The sequence below is a fragment of the Micromesistius poutassou genome, assembly GCF_964030765.1.
Source record: "Micromesistius poutassou genome assembly, chromosome: 9".
Lineage (NCBI taxonomy): Eukaryota > Metazoa > Chordata > Actinopteri > Gadiformes > Gadidae > Micromesistius > Micromesistius poutassou.
In genome coordinates this window covers 3,307,039-3,326,491 of record NC_140279.1, presented here as the reverse complement: position 1 = coordinate 3,326,491, position 19,453 = coordinate 3,307,039, and the positions used below count along the sequence as shown (strand labels likewise).

The 19,453-nt window shown below is 45.6% G+C and overlaps 3 protein-coding genes across 3 annotated transcripts in view; 2 read left to right on the top strand and 1 right to left on the bottom strand.

Annotated features, from left to right (window-relative positions):
- cpamd8 (C3 and PZP like alpha-2-macroglobulin domain containing 8) overlaps positions 1-12,715 on the top strand; it is a gene marked incomplete at its 5' end in the record, with an annotated part of 39,890 nt that extends 27,175 nt beyond the window's left edge. The window contains 13 exons of the mRNA XM_084473442.1: positions 1,061-1,147; positions 1,681-1,817; positions 2,308-2,463; positions 3,285-3,347; positions 4,776-5,026; positions 5,398-5,485; positions 8,149-8,223; positions 8,444-8,549; positions 8,780-8,890; positions 9,406-9,624; positions 10,502-10,576; positions 12,176-12,377; positions 12,639-12,715. Of these exons, the coding sequence (XP_084329568.1) occupies positions 1,061-1,147; positions 1,681-1,817; positions 2,308-2,463; positions 3,285-3,347; positions 4,776-5,026; positions 5,398-5,485; positions 8,149-8,223; positions 8,444-8,549; positions 8,780-8,890; positions 9,406-9,624; positions 10,502-10,576; positions 12,176-12,377; position 12,639 (1,571 nt within the window). The 3' untranslated portion in view covers positions 12,640-12,715. The remainder of the gene's footprint in view (positions 1-1,060; positions 1,148-1,680; positions 1,818-2,307; positions 2,464-3,284; positions 3,348-4,775; positions 5,027-5,397; positions 5,486-8,148; positions 8,224-8,443; positions 8,550-8,779; positions 8,891-9,405; positions 9,625-10,501; positions 10,577-12,175; positions 12,378-12,638) is intronic.
- A 2,529-nt stretch (positions 12,716-15,244) lies between these two features.
- Positions 15,245-17,749, top strand: cimap1d (CIMAP1 family member D; the record flags this gene model as incomplete). Its single annotated transcript, XM_084472586.1, has 4 exons — positions 15,245-15,293; positions 16,383-16,493; positions 16,846-16,959; positions 17,265-17,749. 4 exons carry the CDS (start codon positions 15,245-15,247, stop codon positions 17,747-17,749), a joined length of 759 nt encoding a protein of 252 aa, XP_084328712.1.
- Positions 17,750-17,867: 118 nt separating this feature from the next.
- cks2 (CDC28 protein kinase regulatory subunit 2) lies at positions 17,868-19,201 on the bottom strand. Its single transcript, XM_084472887.1, has 3 exons — positions 19,057-19,201; positions 18,515-18,642; positions 17,868-18,362 (listed from the first exon to the last, which is right to left on the bottom strand). Exons 1-3 carry the CDS (start codon positions 19,113-19,115, stop codon positions 18,319-18,321), a joined length of 231 nt encoding a protein of 76 aa, XP_084329013.1. The 5' UTR covers positions 19,116-19,201; the 3' UTR covers positions 17,868-18,318.
- Positions 19,202-19,453: the final 252 nt, after the last annotated feature.

Here is a 19,453-nt window from a genome sequence, read left to right as displayed (position 1 = left end):
CCCCCTCTGACCACTCAGTGCCTCAGAGGCTTTCAAGGCCAATGGGAAACGGGGCTCTGTGTTTTTGGCGTACGCGCGGGTTGGGTTAACCTCTCTGTCCCGAAATGACCCGTGTCCGGGTGAAGCCTCTACCCACCAATTGCAAAGTACGTTTTCAAGGCATTTAAACGCGTGAGAAAGCAAGTCATGTGAGACACCGCTAGAAAGTTAGGATTCTCAACTTTTGGTCTATGATGACTATTGTTGGCTAAATGAAAGACAGTTCCAACCCCGGACAAGAAACATGTAATACAAAAAGTGACGTATTTCATAACTGTGATGATGGAACAGTGACTGATACTGTGACTGATTCCAACTGTCCAAAGCATATCACTCTGTGACTACAATCAATGTGTATTTTCTAATATAGGGTTTTAGAGGAAATAGGTAAATTGCCTTCAATCAGAACATACGTTCTTCGTTGCCATCCTGTGGCCGTGTGGTGCAATTGTTTGGCTTGGTGCAATTCAATTATTATTCACCCTGACCGTAGAGGGGTGAAGTGTCCAAATTGTACATTGGGTTCTCAAAACATACCTACCTGTTATTCATCAAGTTTATATTGTCAAATTTGCAATGGTTCACATTGGATTTCTTTATTTATTTTGAGATTTTGCCCAAACCTACCTCTACTAAAGCCTATCTTTAATCTAGTTCACTTTATTGGTATCAAATATGGACCCAGGTGCTCATGCTGTGATATGGCCTTTCAGTACTATAGGGCTACCAACTGATAAGGCACTAGGTGATATCCAATCTAAAACATGTTATGTTATTTCAGCCGGAAATGAATTCCTCCACTTATGCTTTATTCACGCTATTCAAGTAGTATCCACATTGTTTATTTCACTTGCAACAACCTCACAGGTATTCCCTTTATTTTGGTAACACGATTACATATTATAGCCCTTGCAGTTGTGGAGAAATACTCCACTTTTACTTACTTTAAATACTTTACTTTTGGTGATTTATTCCTATTCCTCTGTGTTGCTTCATTGCTCTCTTCCACTGCTCACCACAGACGGCTTCACCCACTGGAGTCTAACGGGAACCACAGTGACCGACGAGGACACCTTCATGGGCTTCAGCGACGGCCTATCCCAGTCAGGTAGGACACCTTCACATCTTACCGTTCAGTTATCCAGAACAAGAACAACCAGGTGATGCCGACCACCAGAGATGTTTAGGCCATCTTATCGCAGATAAAGAAGGGGGAGAGAGAGCATAAAAGAAAGTTAACACAACCAAACTTCCAAGTTTCAAATCAATATTTCAACATGTTAACCTGTAGGTCATAGCATCAGATGAGGTTCATTCCTAGCTCTCCATCTCTATGTTCCATCTTAAGCTGGGGCGGCTTAAATACACTGCCCGTGGCTCTACCCACAAGTTCCATAAGGTCTGGCCACCATTCCTATCCTATTTCGAGACTGAGCTCCTTTCTGATGTTGCGACCTATTTTGATTTATTTATTATTATTCCTTTTTTCTATTGTTTATTTTATTTTATTCAGGGCTGGTGTTTTTGTGGTGCTTTTTTCTTTCACTGTATTGTATTGTACGTTGTGTGTGTTCGATTGTATGTATGCTAAAAAAAACAATCAAAACAATTGCATAATAATAGTTCTCCATCTCTCCGTAGTGGTGTCGGCGGAGGTGGAGATGACCGCCTACGGCCTGTTGACGTACACCCTCCTGGGTGACGTGGCGTCGGCCCTGCCGGTGGTCAAATGGCTCTCCCAGCAGAGGAACGCCCTGGGGGGCTTCTCCTCCACACAGGTGACCCTCCTCCTTCACCTCACCCCACTCGTCGGGGCAGGGCACTCTGGGTTTGATCCCCCATGTCGGCTGGATTACCACTAGGGAGACGTTGAGCCATACGTCTGACCCCTACCTGCTCCTTGTTGATCATGTATCTAATCATTTAGATACATTATCATGTCTCTAAAGTCCACACTAAGTCTGCTAAAAAGGATAAAATGACAATTTTACAATGAACGGCATTTGAAAGACTCCTCTCATGCCGTCTATATGACATGGTTTACCCATGATGTGGTTAAGCTAACATTTACACATTGCTTTGCTCTAAAAGCCAATAAAAACCATAGAGGTGTCGACAAAACACATCGCACCCCCTTGACATCCTAGCAGTGAAACGGTCCAGTGAAAGAAACCAAGTATGCGTGGTTGTACAACCTTTGCCTCGTCTTATCTTCTGGCTCACTTTGTTGACTCTCCTCGTCTGCCCCGCAATCTACGCGCACGCCAGGACACGTGTGTGGCTCTGCAGGCGCTGTCTGAGTACGCCATCCTGTCCTACGTGGGCGGGGTCAACCTCACCATCTCCCTGGCCTCCACCAACCTGGACTTCCAGGAGACCTTCGAACTGCACCGCGAGAACAAGAAGATCCTCCAGAGTGCCAAGGTACTGCTAATATTGACCCGTCGCCGAGTACAGCAACAAATCCTGGAGGATTAAGGGGATCTGCTGCACACATGGTCACCACTGTTTGGGATTACCGCTAAGACGCCAGCCTTGAACCATTGAATAGTAATCTATGCACCGCTGTGTAAACACCCGCCTTTTCCCCCACTTGACTCCAGCTCCACAGAGGCGCCCAATTAAAAAGCGTTTCAGTGTGCTCCAGCGTTAAAACCTCTCTTCACCTCTCTGTTTTGATTTGTTTGTGCCGTGGCCAGGACCGCTTCACACGGCCCCAACCACGCCAAGTAAAACCGGGCGCTTAATAAACTCACTGTACTGCCCCCTCTTTCATTAAAGACTTCCCATAAACGACCAGTGGGCCGGTCCAGCGTGGCCCCAGATCAGTCCAGATGAGCGGGTATTAGGAGCTCCCTCCAGTGCCAGTCGGGCTCCTCTGCTGTGATTAGGGGGGTCATGTTAATTGGAGCCAATTATGGCCCGCTGGTTAGTGGCCAGAGAACCACAGGTGGCAGTATGGCAGTGTAGCCGGCTTTCATTTGGTTGACATATGACTCATTCACCTCTCTCTGCCTCATCTCACTCTCTCTCTCTCTATCCTGGACCTCTCTTCTCTTTTTCTTTCATTCTGTTTATTTGGTTTAACTGATATTTTAATATTTCTTCTTCGTCTTTTCGCTCTCATACTTTCCTCTCTTTTCCCCTCTCCTCCTTTCTTGATCTGTATATTTCTTCTCTTCTCTCCACCTGCCCCCTCTCTCTTTATCTAACTCTCTATCTCTCCTCTCTCTGTCTCTCCACAGATCCCCAGTATCCCTACAGGTCTCTTTGTCAGCGCTAAAGGAGAAGGCTGCTGTCTCATGCAGGTATTTGCGAGCATCTCTCTCTCTCTCTCTTTCTCATACTCACACTCATACACACACACACACACACACATATTCTCTCTCACACACACACATACTCTCTCTCACACACACACACACATACTCTCTCTCATACACACATTCTCTCACTCACTCACTCACTCACTCACTCACTCTCACACACACACACACACACACAGTTACGAAAAGGAGGATAAGCATAATGTCATGCATGCATTACCAGTTTCATTGAAAGAATTTGCCGACAGGGACGACCGTGGTTCTCATTCAAATTCTGTAAAAACCAGCTCAGGATCTGGTAGGGCTTAGTGGTTTATTTGGGGGGGGAGGGGGGTGAGGGGGGGGTGGAGTTGGTCCATCATTCCTGTTCATTTCCACCATTCATTTCCTTTACAGCTTGCCCCAACAAACACAAACTTCTAATGTCACACCCCACTATCCTAGACTTGCTACGGTCGTCACACTCTCCGGTTCACTGCCGTGCTGCCTTATATAACTGTACTCCTTCACTTCTTCATTCCTTCACTTTATTCTACGGAAGAGTCACAAACTTCTCTTTCTGTGTATCCGTGTGTGTTTGCCCGTCTCCCCCTCCCCCTCTGAGCTCTTCCCCTCGGGCCACCAGCACCTGGGCTTTAATGAAATACAAGACACGGCAAACTAGAAAGAGAGAGGGAGGGTGTGTGTGTGTGTGTGTGTGACTGCGTGTGTGTGTGACTGCGTGTGTGTGTGTGTGTGTGTGTGTGTGTGTGTGTATGTGTGACTGCGTGTGTGTTCCTATGCATGCGTGTTTGCACACATGTGTGAGTGTGTGTACACATGCATGAACATTTGTGCATGCATCTCTGCCTATCCACACAGTTGTTGCTGTTGGCAATGCCTTCCCTGTGTGTGCACACCTGCAGCATTTCAACTCCAGGCTTAGTGAGGACCTCAAATCATCCGTTCAGTATGAGGCTACTTGCTCAAGAAATCTATAATGGAACAGAATATTAAAAGAATATAGAGTTACATTCCATGCTTTGAAATAGCATTCAAAGGTCATAGTTATTGAAATAACAGGTCGCTGACCATTCCGAATCAAGAATTGATTCAAAATCAAAGCTGTGTAATAATCTACACATAACATTAATCGACCATTACATTACGTTTCCATATTTCATATGCCATGTTTATATATATATAAATATATATATATATATATATATAGTATGAATGGAGTAACATGGATGAAAGACACTGTAGACCACGTTTAACCCAGTCCAAAGCTTTGTTCTCATACTGACTGTGTTCGGTCTGTGGTAGCTCCATAGCACCACGGCCACCTTGTGCCACACACTGTCAACGAGTTCCGCGGCAGCTCAACACACCACCTTCGTGTCCCCCCCCCCCCCGCCCCCCTCCCCCCAGATCGACGTGTCCTACAACGTTCCGGACCCCGTGGCCAAACCGGCCTTCCAGCTCAAGGTGGTCCTGAAGGAGCCGCTGCAGGAGCGACACGCGCAGCCCCCGGGCCCCCGGCACCAGGCCCCGCGCGCCCGGAGCCGCGACGACAACCGCTCGGAGCTGAACCGCAGGAGGCGGGCCGCCCTGGACGACGACGACCCCGCCGCCCACCAGGACAGCATGGACTACCGGATCTCCTTGGAGGCCTGCGCCAGGTAGCGCCCCCCCCCCCGCTGCGGTCCCGTTGGTTGATCAGTGGTTTGATACCATCGTTTCATAGAGTGCTTGGGTGTATCGGGTATCAAGGAGTCGTTTGGGGTCTGGTGGGCGTCCCCAGACCATCACACCCTCGGTGGCTGCTGTCGGGTCAACACTTTCCTCGAAGTGTATTTCCGTTAGATGAAGGACAAGAATAAAAAAGATGATCACTAACCAGTTAACATGAGCTGCAAAAACATGTAAAGACGAAGATGATTCTCTCTTTCTCTCTCTCTCTCTCGCTCTCTCTCTCTCTCTCTCTCTCTCTCTCTCTCTCTCTCGCTCTCTCACTCTCTCTCTCTCTCTCTCTCTCGCTCTCTCTCTCTAGGTGGCTCCACTCAGGCTCCTCCAACATGGCCGTCTTGGAGGTCCCCATGCTGTCCGGTTTCCGAGCAGATGTCGAAAGTCTTGAGAGGGTACACAATCTTGTAATCCCACTTACACACACAAACACACTATGATAAATACTTACAGCATCTACTATGTTTCCTCACATAGTTGCGTCTAGATTCTACACACAGGACCTTTTAAGCGAAGACATTCAAACCAATAAACCAACAGTTGACAATGTTGACTTCTTAGGATCTAAAATTTCACTCTCAAGATAAACATTCAAGATAGCAGTGAGCGTAAATAAAAAAAAGTAACAAAAATAAACCTGTGAACCGCACCCAGCTGTGCACTTCTCCCCTCACAGTTACCTCCCCTCCACCCATCCTCAAAACATACAAACATAAATCCCCCAATTAGCTCAGGCGAGGGAGAGAGTAGTGAGGAAGCAAGTCACTGCCATAATGTTTAGAAGTTTGTCATAAAAGGCATCCAAAGTTGTAACCATTTTAAAAAACACGATATCAAATGCAAACAAATCAACGTTCACTAATCCAGATACAAACATTCAAGTTGCAGACGTTTGAAATACAATATTCATTGCTCCTACTCAAGTGGTCAAAATACGGACCAGAAAATTCAAGCCATAAGAATTCCAACTGTACCAGTGCATTCCAGGGACAGGCCTGAGCAATCGAGACTGAATTGAATCGAACCGAATGCTTTCATCACAGCTGTTGTGTTTGTTTGTGTAATGACGGATTTTGAACCCCTGTGCTTATTGAGGTCTGAGTTTGAATATGCATTTCAACATTGAAAACAGTATGGGAGTAATCTGCTTCCATAGAGTAGGTGTAGGTCAAGGAGAGGAAGGATACAATAGGCCATGTTGCTGGCCTGGGGACTGCTGGAGGTATGGAACGAATGGATGAATTAATAAGCTATCGGATGGATGTGGCTGCCCATGGCGGTGGTGCACTGGGAGACACAGGGGGGGGGGCGGACCTTTTAAAGCAGTACTTCGCTGATCAGGCACACATCAGGAGCTTGCCCCTCATTACCGCACAGTTATGGAGAACTGAGCCTGCAGGCGAGGACCCCCATAAAGACCCCCCCTCTCGCCCTCTCTCAACTCTCCCGCTCGCTTGGCCCGCCTGTATAGGGAGATGGCAAACAAACATGTTGACAATGCTAATCACATATAAACTCATCCCAATGGGCTAATGGGATTACAGGCCTGTGTTTGTTTGTGTATGCGTGTGTATTTGACCCGGGTCGTGGTGGCTAACATGCCTGCTAGCTCCCCTGGCTGTTTTACTACAGTCCCTCAGACTGCCACTGGCATTCCTCCGTTTATGGTAGCAGGCCTGGCGTCCACAGTCATGTGGGGCTGTTGTTCCCCCGACCCGGCTCGCGTTTAACGATTGGCCCGCTGACTCAGACGGGGCCCTCGTGGCCGTAACATCTTATCACCCGATATAATGAGCGGTGTGTGTGTGTGTGTGTGTGTGTATGTGTGATAATTGTGTGTGTGTGTGTGTGTGTGTGTGTGTGTTTATTGTCTGTGTGTGTGTGACTATTGTGTGTTTGTGATTATTGTATGGTGTGTGTGTGTGTGTGTGTGTGTGGGGGTTGGGGGGGGCGCATGTTCTGCTGTAGGCCCAGGACTCCCTTGGCACACTTTTTAGTTGCTCATCCTTCAAAAAATGCCTTATGAACTGTAGTGTGTGTGTGTGTCTGTGAGACACCATATATGTGTGTGTGTGTGTGTGTCTGTGAGACACCATATGTGTGTGTGTGTGTGTGTGTGTGTGTGTGTGTGTGTGTGTGTGTGTGTGTGTGTGTCTTGGTGGCGCCAGCCCAGGCTGAGCACCTCATAAACCCCTGCTGTGCGAAGGCTGCCACCTTTGACAGAATGAGAATTCTCCCTGTGGGGGAAATTAACATCACTGCCTCTCTGTGTACACACACACACACACACACACACACACACACACACACACACACACACACACACACACACACACACACACACACACAAACACACACTCACATACTCTCATACTTACAATCTCACACACACACACACACTCACAAACACAAACATACTCACAAACACACAAATAATCACAAACACACACACACACACACACACACCCGACTCACACATTCACGTCTATATCCAGTAACGGGCGTCCCCGTTGACCATTCATACAACATAGAGTCCATTCAGGTCCTTAAACGGCAACGTCTCCACACTGGACTCAGAAAGCACCACAAACAGCCGACCGCCACAACACACAACCCCCTCTCCCTGAAATCTGAGTGACTCCGTAGAAAACATGCATCCTCCCTGAATGCTTTCATGTATGTATCTTCACGGCCCTCTCAAGAAGGAGCGCGAAAGCTGGGAGAACATCTGATTATATTCATCGATGAGCTAATGACAGCACAACGCTCAATAGAAACATAATTCTTGCTGAACCCACAGACAAAAACAAGAGGCAGTGCATGGCTCTACTTAAGCGGAATCAAACGGAAACCACAAAATAACATTCGGGAACCCGTACCACGTGTGTGGACTGTGACAAAAACCCAACACAAACACAAACACCCAATCTTGCGGTTCGTCTGCAGCATGAAAACATGTCAGAGCGGATGTGATTGTCTGTGCCTGACAAGACAATGGACGCTTCTATGGATGTGTTTGTTTTTTTGACCTGTTATTCCCCCCGCCGCCCCCAAACAGCTGCTGATGGACAAGAGAGTGGGCCTGAAGCGATACGAGTTGGATGGCAGGAAGGTGCTTTTCTACTTTGACGAGGTCAGTCCTGCTCTCCGTGTTGACCCTGTAGCTCAGGAAGAGTGTTTGTTGCCCGGGTGTGCATATTTGATGCGTTTGTTTTCGATTGTATTGTATAGCGTTGTATACGATATTGTATTGTGCGATGCATATACCGTATGTGTATCTATGTCTTTATAGTTTGATATAGTGGTGTGTGTTTGTGGTCTATTTCTCCCCTATGTCGCTCACCTTCCCTCAGATTCCCAGCCAGTGTATGACCTGCGTGAGCTTCCAGGCTGTGCGGGAATATATAGTAGGCAAGACAGCGCCTGTTCCGGTCAAAGTCTATGACTACTACGAACCAGGTGGGCCTCTCATGAATATTAGAAGTACTGCTCTGTAATAGTAACTACGAGTATGAAGGCCCCCTTTCAGAATCATCATGATTTATGATCTTCTTTGGATCTATTTTTGTCTGTGTGTGTGTTTGTTTGTGCGTGTGATTATGTGTGTGTGTGTGTGTGTGTGTGTTTGCCTGTGTGTGTGTGTTTGTTTGTGCATGTGGTTATGTGTGTGTGTGTGTGTGGTGTCTCAGCATTCGAGGCGACGCGGTTCTACAACGTCAGCGAGAGCAGTCCGCTGGCCCGCGAGCTGTGCGACGGGCCCACTTGTAATGAGGTGGAGAGTTCAACCAATCAGTGGATAGGTGAGGTTTCGCCGGCAGCTGCACGGACATGCCACACCACACACGCCCATCGCTCGCGGGGGTCACCTCTTGTGAGCGCGGGTCAAAGGTCTATGCACCGGCGTGCACGTAACTGGTAACTAACCAGTCAATCAAAGGCGGTGAGGGAGAGCAGAGAAGAAGCGGAAGAGAGCTAAGGCTTTGAACCTCAGCAACCCAGCAAAACGTCCCCCTCCCGCTCTGCTCCCTCTCTGCTCCCAAGTCCGTCCGTCCACTGAGCCGTTTCGCGCATTTCACGCAGCACTGGGATTCGCACTGGGCGCGATGGGAATTCCCTAAACCAATCAGGGATGAAATGCCTCCGACAGGTCATAAAATACCTGTGAGCCGTCTAAAATCGAACGTGGCTCATCCAGAGGCAGGTATCGTCGACTCAAAACGCTTGTTTCTGACTGCATTTTACTCAATAACAGCGGACGGATTTCTACCCACACTAAGGACACTCCAATAACAGCACCCCCCCCACTTCCCTTCAGGCTTTGTGCCGGGGAACCAGTGCAACAACGTGTTCGGGTGCCTGGAGGAGGAGCGCCGCTACGAGCACTGCACCTGCTACCGGGACTGCGGCTACGACGGCGAGCCGGTGTGCGGCTCGGACGGGCGGCGTTACCAAAACCAGTGTCAGATGGAGGTGTCGGCCTGCCGCAACGGCACGCGTCGCGTCGAGCAGGTGCCACTGTCGCAGTGCCCTCAGAGTAAGAGCTCTTCTCCCGCTGTCCACATCCCGTCCACAACACGGCCGTGGGGGTGGGGGTGGGTGGGGGGGGGGGGCGGGGGCTTCAGACCACGACCCCGTCGTGGTATCATAGCTGTAGTCGGGTCCACTCGGCTCATGGTCAGCGTACGCACTGTAATACAGTGTGTCGCTGTTTATAGGGCTTTTTTTTTTTTTTTTGGCATCAATCTGCACCAAAGCGTGACTGATCTAGCTTGTGAGAACAGCTGTCCAGCTGCTGCTGTGCTGATTAGTAGATGGGGGTTTGGTGAGAGAAGAAGACCCCCCCCCCCCCTGCCCCCAATCCCCCCCCGCCCCTCACTCTCGCCCCTACTCTGCTACATTACAGGGCACTTCCAAATTACAGAGTGCTTCTGTTCAGGCCTTTGAAAAACTTTGTCACATTCCTTTCCAACGCACAGGCCAACAACAAAGGGGCCTTCATGTTGTGGAACTGATTGAGGAAAGGCTCAGACAAAACTCTTTTTTTTTTTTCTTTTTTTTTTTTTTTCAAAAGGGGGCTTGGGGGGTTGCGCGTGCTGAGTTGCTGCCAAGTGGTTCATGCTTTTTGGGTCCATCAGAAGAACAATCTTTGTTTAGACCGGCGCATCCATGTGTTTGTTTGTGTCTAGTTATCGCAGTTGTTTTCACCCCGGAATGAGTGTGGAACATAAGCTGATGAGTTGGGACGTTATGCTCCCTTATCCCAGAGGGGAGAGCGCGTTGCTCTGTTAGGGGGAGATGGAACACTCTGTGTACGGGTTAGGAGTTTGTCGCAAGGATTGGAAACGAAATGCAAAGCAAAGATCACAGCGACATCCATTTGTGTGTGTGTGTGTGTGTGTGTGTGTTCCCAGTGGAGGCCGTGGTGGAAGACCCCCAAGCAGAGGCAGACCAGCTGACGGAGCCGGGCCCTGAGCCGGTACACACAGGTGAGTCCGTGCACAGCAACACCTCCACGAGTGACAACACGCACCGCGAAGGTACATCATCCGCGCTGGGTGCCAGAGGCTCGGCCTGCAGCGTGCTGCTTAACCCCAGCCCAGGGGGTCATGAGTCTCCTGACCTACCGCTCTGGGGCCAGAACTGACCCCTACCCCCAGAGGGTGGCCCCACACTGGCTATACTGGAATAGTGACTCCTATTGGGTCCCCCCTCCTCCACACTCTTCCTCTTCTTGTACACTACATCATCGCATTTCTGTTTGCACCAAAACATTCAAATCAGATCATTATCGAAGATTAACGACGTTGAAAACATTAACTTGCGCAGGCCTGTGGGAGAGCATCGTAGATGAGATGTAACGCGTACGTGGTATATAAGTGTGTGTGTGTGTGTGTGTGTGTGCGTGTGTAGCCAGGCCTGTGCTGACTCGTCTCCCAACAGATAGCTCTCCAGTAGCTATAGCTACAACACACAGCAGTCTCTCGGTAGCCAAAGGTCTCCTCCGTACAAGAACTGAGGCGTCACACTCACCACAGGAATGCTTAGAAATACTTACAGTTTACGTTAGCGTGCATGACACACACACACACACGCACATACACACACACACACACATACACACACACACACACACACACACACACACACACACACACACACACACACACACACACACACACACACACACACACGCTTAACCACTCGCGCTTGCCGCTCCTCCCTTCTCATGAAATAACCAGAGGCTAATTACACGGAATAAATACTGTAAAATGATGTCATTGTAAACCATTATAATGTTGATTATACGCCCGGGAAAGTGCGCTCTGCATTGTAAAGGCTGGGAGGGTATGTGTGCCAAGGAGCTGACAGCGTTCAATAGATTAGCAGAGCAGAGACGGGGGCCTTGGAATTAGATTCCCTGTACAGACATGTTCTCTCCTACCACTGAACCCGTAGTGGAGAACAGCTAACCTGTCACTGTTGGACCGAATGTGTTAACCCTTTATAATTATGCTGCCACGCATCAATTATTATATTGTTATTGTTTATAACGTTGATGCAGGAGATGAATCTTTAAGTATGTGTTAACAATGTGGGGTTACTTCTGGAAAGTCTCAAGGGGTTGTGCAAAGGGTCATGGAATGTCTTCTGGAGAGATAGATTTTGAGCTCACGAGCATAACTTTGAGGATGGAGCGACCCTTAGTGGTCGTTCAATGACATGATTCTAGTAATCTAGAAACTTGACGTTGTTGATTAATAGTTTTGTCTAGCTATACTGAATAAAAGTATGTTTTAAACGATTATGCAATAACATTTGAAGGAGCCGATTAATAAGTACTGAAAATAATAGATGAAGAAAGAAATGGTATCATTATAGTACACATCGTAACCTAATATGTGGCAATAATAATATTGTGAATAATAGAATATATGCATATGTGACTTTTATGAATACTGTATAATAAAGTAGCACAATGAAATAAAATATACAATAATTCATATTTATGTAAAACATTTTTACAGGTAATCTCCCACTCATTCATCATTCATCAGGACTGTTGTTGTTCCCTCCTCTACCTACAGGCGAGGAGGAGCAGGGATCTATGGCAGAGGTGTCTTACTACTCCTATGAGTACGACCCAGACTCTCAACCGTTCCTGGCCGACTCCGACGGACACGACCATTTTGAGCTCCACGCGGGGGGGAAGGGCCCAGAACACAGGGTGGTCATTCCAGCAGATACCCAGCTAACTACGCTGGACACAAAAAACACCCCTGAGCGATGGTACGATCCATTAATTATACGATCAATTTAGAATTGACTTTCTTATGTAGTTTGCAATTCAGGTAGTAGAATTGGCAGGATACAAATTCATACCAATCATTCTATTCTTATTTAACTGTGTAGTATGTATGTCTATAAGGAGATCTATACCGTGTTTGAAATCCCTCTTAGAAAACAGCTGGGAGTTAAACACAATTAATATTTAAACTTGATCATAATTTCTCAAAGATGTAGATCGATCTTGTTCTCTTTCCTTCACAGAAACCCTCCTCAACTCCTGGGTCACCTTGGCTCCAAATTGTATATTTCTTGTGAATATCTTCGAGTGAGTAGAGAAGAGACAACTGATACAACAAAAACCTATCAAGCTGGGCAGCTTGATAGTAAAAAAAATAAGTATCAAATAAAACATCTGGAGCGTACATTTGTTTTTTTTTTGTGTGTGTGCATGTGTGTGTGTATGTTTCACATGTAACTCTTTCTTTCAGTGGCTGACCATCGCTGTCAATGGATGTATGAGCTACTGCATGTATGAGTCAATGTGTGTGTGTGTGTGTGTGTGTGTGTTTGTGTGTGGTTCAGTTTGAGGGACCCTATTTGACTGCTACAGTCCATGCTCCAGACCTATTTTATTTTTTCCTTGTCACATTCACATTTGTCTCCTTCTCACCAATAGACATTGTAGAGACTTTTACTCACTGTACTGCCTTTGTAATGGATAAATAAAAATAATCAAGTATTTATGTTTGTAATTACAACCAAGGTTATGCAAAAAAAAAAGTTATGTTTTCTATCTGTGGTATTTATTTGTAGCTTCAGTTCTGTTTTTTCTATATGCCGTTTATTTGTCATTGCAATCTATATTTTTACTATACACTTTAATGATACTGTGTGTATATATACAGTTTTTCTTTTTAATCAAGCTTTAACACAATTTTATTGAGATAGTTGATCAACGTCCCATAATAGTAGCATAGAAATATGCTATTTATTTTCATGGTAATATAAGCTTTTTTTTACTCAAATTATTGTGCAAGCTACAAACACCCAAACTGTTAACATTTGGTTACTTGTCACCGTATTTTAGGGCAAACAGAGAGTTTGATTGTACAGTTCATAAGCTATTTGTTTGTCAAATTTGTGAAATTATCAGTTTATAATCAAGAAAGAAATATTTAATTAATGTTAATGTGCCAAATTTGATCAATGTTATCTCTTATTACTATAACATATTGTTTCCAAACAAAAACAATAAAGTTTGTATAAAATCGACACTTTGATCTTGGTTGGTCGGAAGCTAATGCAAGTATGGCACCCATTGCACTCCTGACCATCCCTGCGTTCCTCCTCAACATTTCTTCCTTGCTGATTAAGGGAGTTTTTTCTTGCCCTCTTGGGGGCTAGGGTCAGGGGGCTGTCATAAATATTTGGCCTGTTAAGCCCTTTGAGACTGTAATGGTGATTAAGGGTCTACACAAATAAAATTGTATTGAATTGAAGCAGACAATTCAATCTCCTGGAAAGTTAAACCAAAAAAACTGATACTACAACATTTCTTCAGGTTTGCTATGACTGATAATCAGCAGTGAACTGATTAGCTGTATAACAACACTGCCTCTATTATGTGTGTGTGTGTGTGTGTGATTGTGAGTATCTTTCCTATGTTAAGCTCTTCCAGTTACCAACCATGGCAGCCCAGTTAGAGTTAATGTTTAATGTTTTCTTTTCTTCCACTGTTAAAGACATCTCACTCAACGGACTCTTTAGCACAGCACGGTTGTGGTGCAGTGTAATATTTGCACTGCCAAATTATTCATCAGCCTTATATCCCTAAAACTGTTACTAACCCTAACCCTATTACTAACAGCCTAAACCTGCAAAGAAAAAGTGGTGCTCTTAGTCTGAATAAGGAATAGAAATTTCTTTATAGATCTATATGCCAACAAATCTCAATGGAAGCTGTAACACCCCTTTGAACTCTGTTGAATCAGGGACAGTAATTCACCTCTCCAATTTGAATAGAGGAGGCATTCTGTGATCCAACACGGACACAATGAGCCAGCAGTACGGGGGGTCGCTGGCTGATGAGACGTGAGGTAGACCAACCAGGACGGTCTCTGTGGTAACTGCTGTATCCAGCTCCACGCAGCCATGAGCACAGAGTGAGAGAGAGTGAAGAGAGAAGAGAGGCTGAGGGATATCTTGGTTTCATGGATTGCTGTGTGGAGGGAAGCTAGCGTTACATGAGTGATTCTGCGTGGTAACTGTGTGTGTGTGTGTGTGTGTGTGTGTGTGTGTGTGTGTGTGTGTGTGTGTGAGGGCCAGCTCGGTGCATCGTTATATGTCCTCCAAACACCTGCTGCTCCAACAGGAAGGACAGGAATACTGCGGTTGGAGAGGTTGGCTGAGAGAATAATTGAGAATAACACTGCTCATCTGTAGTTTACACTTTTTTGTCTGAGTTGTGGCTCAGGTCTCTTACATTTTGGAGGAAAGAGCTTGTTCACTTATGTTTTATATATATATTGCATTATATATTTTTTTGTTTGACCAAAGCTGGGATGCTTGATCTTTGAGTATAGGTTTGCTATAGCCTAGGTTTGACTATGGAAGATCTTCTCAAAATGGACCTGTGAATGGACCTCTATTCCAAAACTAGACTTGAATCATTAAGAGGCTAATACTGCTGAAATTCTCTTCTGGTTATTGTCATATACAGTGGAGGAAATAATTATTTCCTCCACTGTATATGTATTGTGTGTGATTGGATAAATAATTTGTTCAGGTTAATACATCAGAGTAGAACTTTGCTAATTATTTCTATAATCCTTCAAGGATTCTTGTGTTGTCCATGTATCGTTGTTGTCATGGGTGAAGTGGAGAAAAAGAGACCAGCCATCGCGGGCAGAGAAAGAGGTATGTGACACACAATGCAAAGCAACATCTGTAAACATACTGCAACTCTTAAACATTTGAAATGAGACCATTACAGCCTCTAAACCACTATGACCTTTTCATGACTCATACATTAGTACTAGTACAATCATGAAACAGGATTGTTTCATTGTCTGTAGACTTGGCCACAGGCTCTAATCTAAGGTCAGCCATGCTTCCTGGTACCCAGAAGCTCCGTTTCGACATGTCAACATGTCGTATATGCTTATGTAATACCATTCTACTGGTTGGGCCGGAACGGTGTGTACTGCTGAGTGCTGCCTTCCCTGCAGCAGCGGGGAACATCACATACTTATCTGACAGAGCGTCTGAGATGAGGCCATTTAGCTTTGGGCTGATGAGCTGTCTACTATGAATTGGGAGTGGAAGGACTTTTTGTTCAAAATAAACATACTGGATTTTGTTTGGAATGTGCAGTATGATGTAACTTAGAATGACATGTAACAAGAGGAATGTCTTTGTACACTTAATACTTAAAGTCGCCGTTTGTAACATTTCAATCAACTTGTAGATTAAAATAACCTGGACATATGTGTAATAAATGCTGATTGATGGTGATAAACTGTCATCGAGTAAAACCATTTTATAACAGATTAACTAATTGGAAAAAGATGCTGGCCAGCCCGTACCTCTCTTTTTGTTGACAAGAATCTTTGAATCTTACCATCCCCTAACAAAACCCCTCCTACTCACACTGTGCAACAGAGGAGCTACGCTGGTTCACAGACACGTGAACGAGCACAGCCAGTTGGAGTGGACAGAACACTGTTATTACTTAGTTATTCTGAAAGTTTCCTGCCCACTAACTGAGAGGGGCCAAAATTGACAGATACCACTTAAATTGACATGGTTGCATTTGAGCTTAAACTAATAATTATACATTTTATTTATATCTTTCAATTACATCTTATGGAAAACCCAAATTTGCTCCTACGTGCATCATCAAAAATAGTGGTCAAATAGTTTTGACATTACGTAAGAGTCTCAATAATAGTAAAAGTGATCAGAAAGAGAGTAAATGTTTGTGACGGAGACCTTCCGTCTCTTTAGGACCGGGACCTGGCCGCTACTCACTGCCCTCTACCATCGGCTTCATAGGCCACGACTTCACAAAACCCACCAGCCCTGCCTGCTCCTTCCACGGACGGATGAGCAACAACAGTGAGTCCTGTGGTTCCTACTGACACACACACACACACATCTATCTGTTGTGGGTACAACGTTCATCATCTTGAGAACACCAATCTCTTTTAGTACAATTAAAATAATGGCTCTCAAAGACTTTCCCTTGATGACTTTAACCTCCTTAAATAGAGTGCCTCCCATTCCAAGAACCCTTTTTAATACATTGAGCCTCCATGGCTTTGACAGTAATCTTAGTGTAATGTCAAAGTATAGCCAGTAGGGAGGGGTAACCCATCAGCATCACCCATGTGAAAAATCTATTACCCCAAAGCCTTTTATGAATACGTAGTGAGCGTGTAGTTTGTTTTATTATTCTTCCCTCATGCAGTGTATTGTGTAGACTCCAGCCCTGGGCCTCGATACTACGTTGATGCTAAAATCACTCGCTTTGGAAGAGATGGAAACCCGGCATACTCAATCTTGGGTCGAGTGAAAGCGCAAAGTAAGTGTATATGTGCAGGGATGAAAACGAATAGTGAAAATGTTGTATGTGTCTTTTGAAAATAAAGCAGCAAATCCTGTATATTTGATTCCCCTATTCCATTGATTAACTGCCCCTTTAATTATTATTCCTGAGAGGATTGCTTCAAGCTCTTGAGCCTTGTTCACAAGCATGTGCTACTGACAGCACGCTCTGTGCCAGTTGCAGCCAACCGACATCTCTAATATATTCCCTTGCAAACACTCGACAGTTTGTCCGACATATGGTTTATTCTCCCCGTTAAATCCTTTTGTGTTATTCATCAGGAGCAATCTTCCAGACACCTGGACCCGGCGCCTACAGCCCCGAGACCCCTACCTACAACACCCAACGCAAGCCCCCCTCCTACACCATGGGCTCCCGAACAATGTACCGGGCCGTGGACGCTGTACCCGCACCAAATAAGTACTCCCTGCCGTCGCTACTGGGGCCCCAGGTTCCCAACAAGGCAGCCAGCGCGAGCTACACCATGTCTGGTTTCTACAAGACTGGGGGCCCATCCGAAGATCTGTGCAAGACCCCTGGGCCGTGCAAATACAACTGCACAGACCCCAGTGTGTACCTGCGCAGGCAGCCAGCGTTCTCCATGCTGGGGCGCCACGGTCTACCCAGGGACGCCACGAAGAAGCCGGGCCCGGGAACCCACAACCCTGAGAAGGTGACCATCAATAAACCCCGGGCGCCGGCCTACTCACTGGGCACAAGACACTCAGAGTTTGTGACCCCTTTAGTCGTTCATTTGGCGGACTGAACCACTTGCTGCTTAAGTTGAGAGCCCCAACTTCTGCAACATGTAAGTGGAAAGAATAGATGTGAAAATAGACAAATAGTTGACAGCAAATGCATTGAAAAATGAATTAACAAATGTGTCTGTAAATTTACTTTTCTAACCCTTTTTATTGATCACTACAAAACAGTTTTTTCTTGAATAGAAATAAGAAAGTTGTGGAAAGAACACATGCTCATAAAGGCCATCAGCATAAAGGAAAAATAAAAGATTGAACCACGTAAGTTCTTTCAGAACATGAAATTCTTACATTTAAGAAACATAAAACATCAAAGCAGATCAATGGAACTGATCCAGGGGAACTTCTACCATCATACGGTAAGCATTGAGCTTATCAAACACAGCACAACTTGTAGGCTTGTTGGCCGTAACAGCTGAGCTCCGTCTTTCAGCTCTCAGTCCTGCTGGCCTTTTTTTTTTTACCTCCAAAAACAAGTTTTAAATAAAAGAAACAACATTTGGAGATGCACTCATGAGAGAGGAAGGGCCTGGAGCAACGATAATTACATATAGACACGAGAGATAGCCCTCCCTCATTCCAGTGGAAGAGCCCGTCTGAACAGTAGAATGTGTGGCTCTGGAAAGAACAAACAAAGCAACAATGTGTGTCAGTATAGCACCCCTCATTGAGGAAGGCAATGGAAAAAAGAATGGCTGAACCCACTTTAAGTCCACATCTTTGCCCAAATAATAACTAGGTAATACTGGGGTCGTAAACGTGTTGTTCACCTGGTTTGTGGATCATGTAGTGGATCCACCCTTGACTCTGTTGGACGCCCAGGCCCCTCCACTCGTCCTCCGTCATCAGGTGTGACGTGGGCACCAGTTTGGACAGTTGCTTGGGAAGCATAACATGCCTGCCAACGAGACGAAATCCGTATGAAACAAATCGTTTAAACATTTCAACGTTTGAACTTCCCAACCTTTTAAAACCATGTTATTGCTATTCGACGGTTTCGCATGATTGATGTGTGTGGGTTAACGCTTAACATTCAATCGAAACCTTCCCCTTCGTTGCAAAACAAACCAGAAAGAGGGCGCTTTTTACATTGGCGATTGGCGCACAGTAATAACACTAGCACACGACACACGACAGCATGTTTCTGTTATAACGCCATGTTAATAGGGCATAAGGCTCACGTTAACACTTGATAATGGTGTATAGCGCAAAGTGGACTCGCTTTAAGACCGCTAACTACACGCTAACGTCAGCGTGGTAACAGCAGCCAGGAGTGGGAAAACAACTCGGAAACAAATATCAAGTAACCCACCTGTACTCAAACTCTTCGTCGGTGTATTTGTCGGAATAGAAAATCTGCTTTTTCGACATATTGACGAAATCGTTGGTATTCAAGTCTTAGTGGTGATGCTGTATTGCTGTTTACGATAGCAACTCTTCCTCCGCCTCTGCCGCTGGTTTCGGGCTGCGTAAATTTAAACTGAAACGTCCCCGCCTTCCGCACTGTGGGGACGGGAGCCGCGCAGGGACAAATAAGCGCTTCCTAGTCGTGCACATACACACCGCAATTCTTTGTTTTTCTAACACAACTAAAATTTAATCTGCTGCAATTTTACAACATTTAACCATTGCCTACGATACTAACGGCTATATTGGTCCTTTTTACTGCTACTAATGAAATAAAACATGCAGGCCTACACATGCATCAC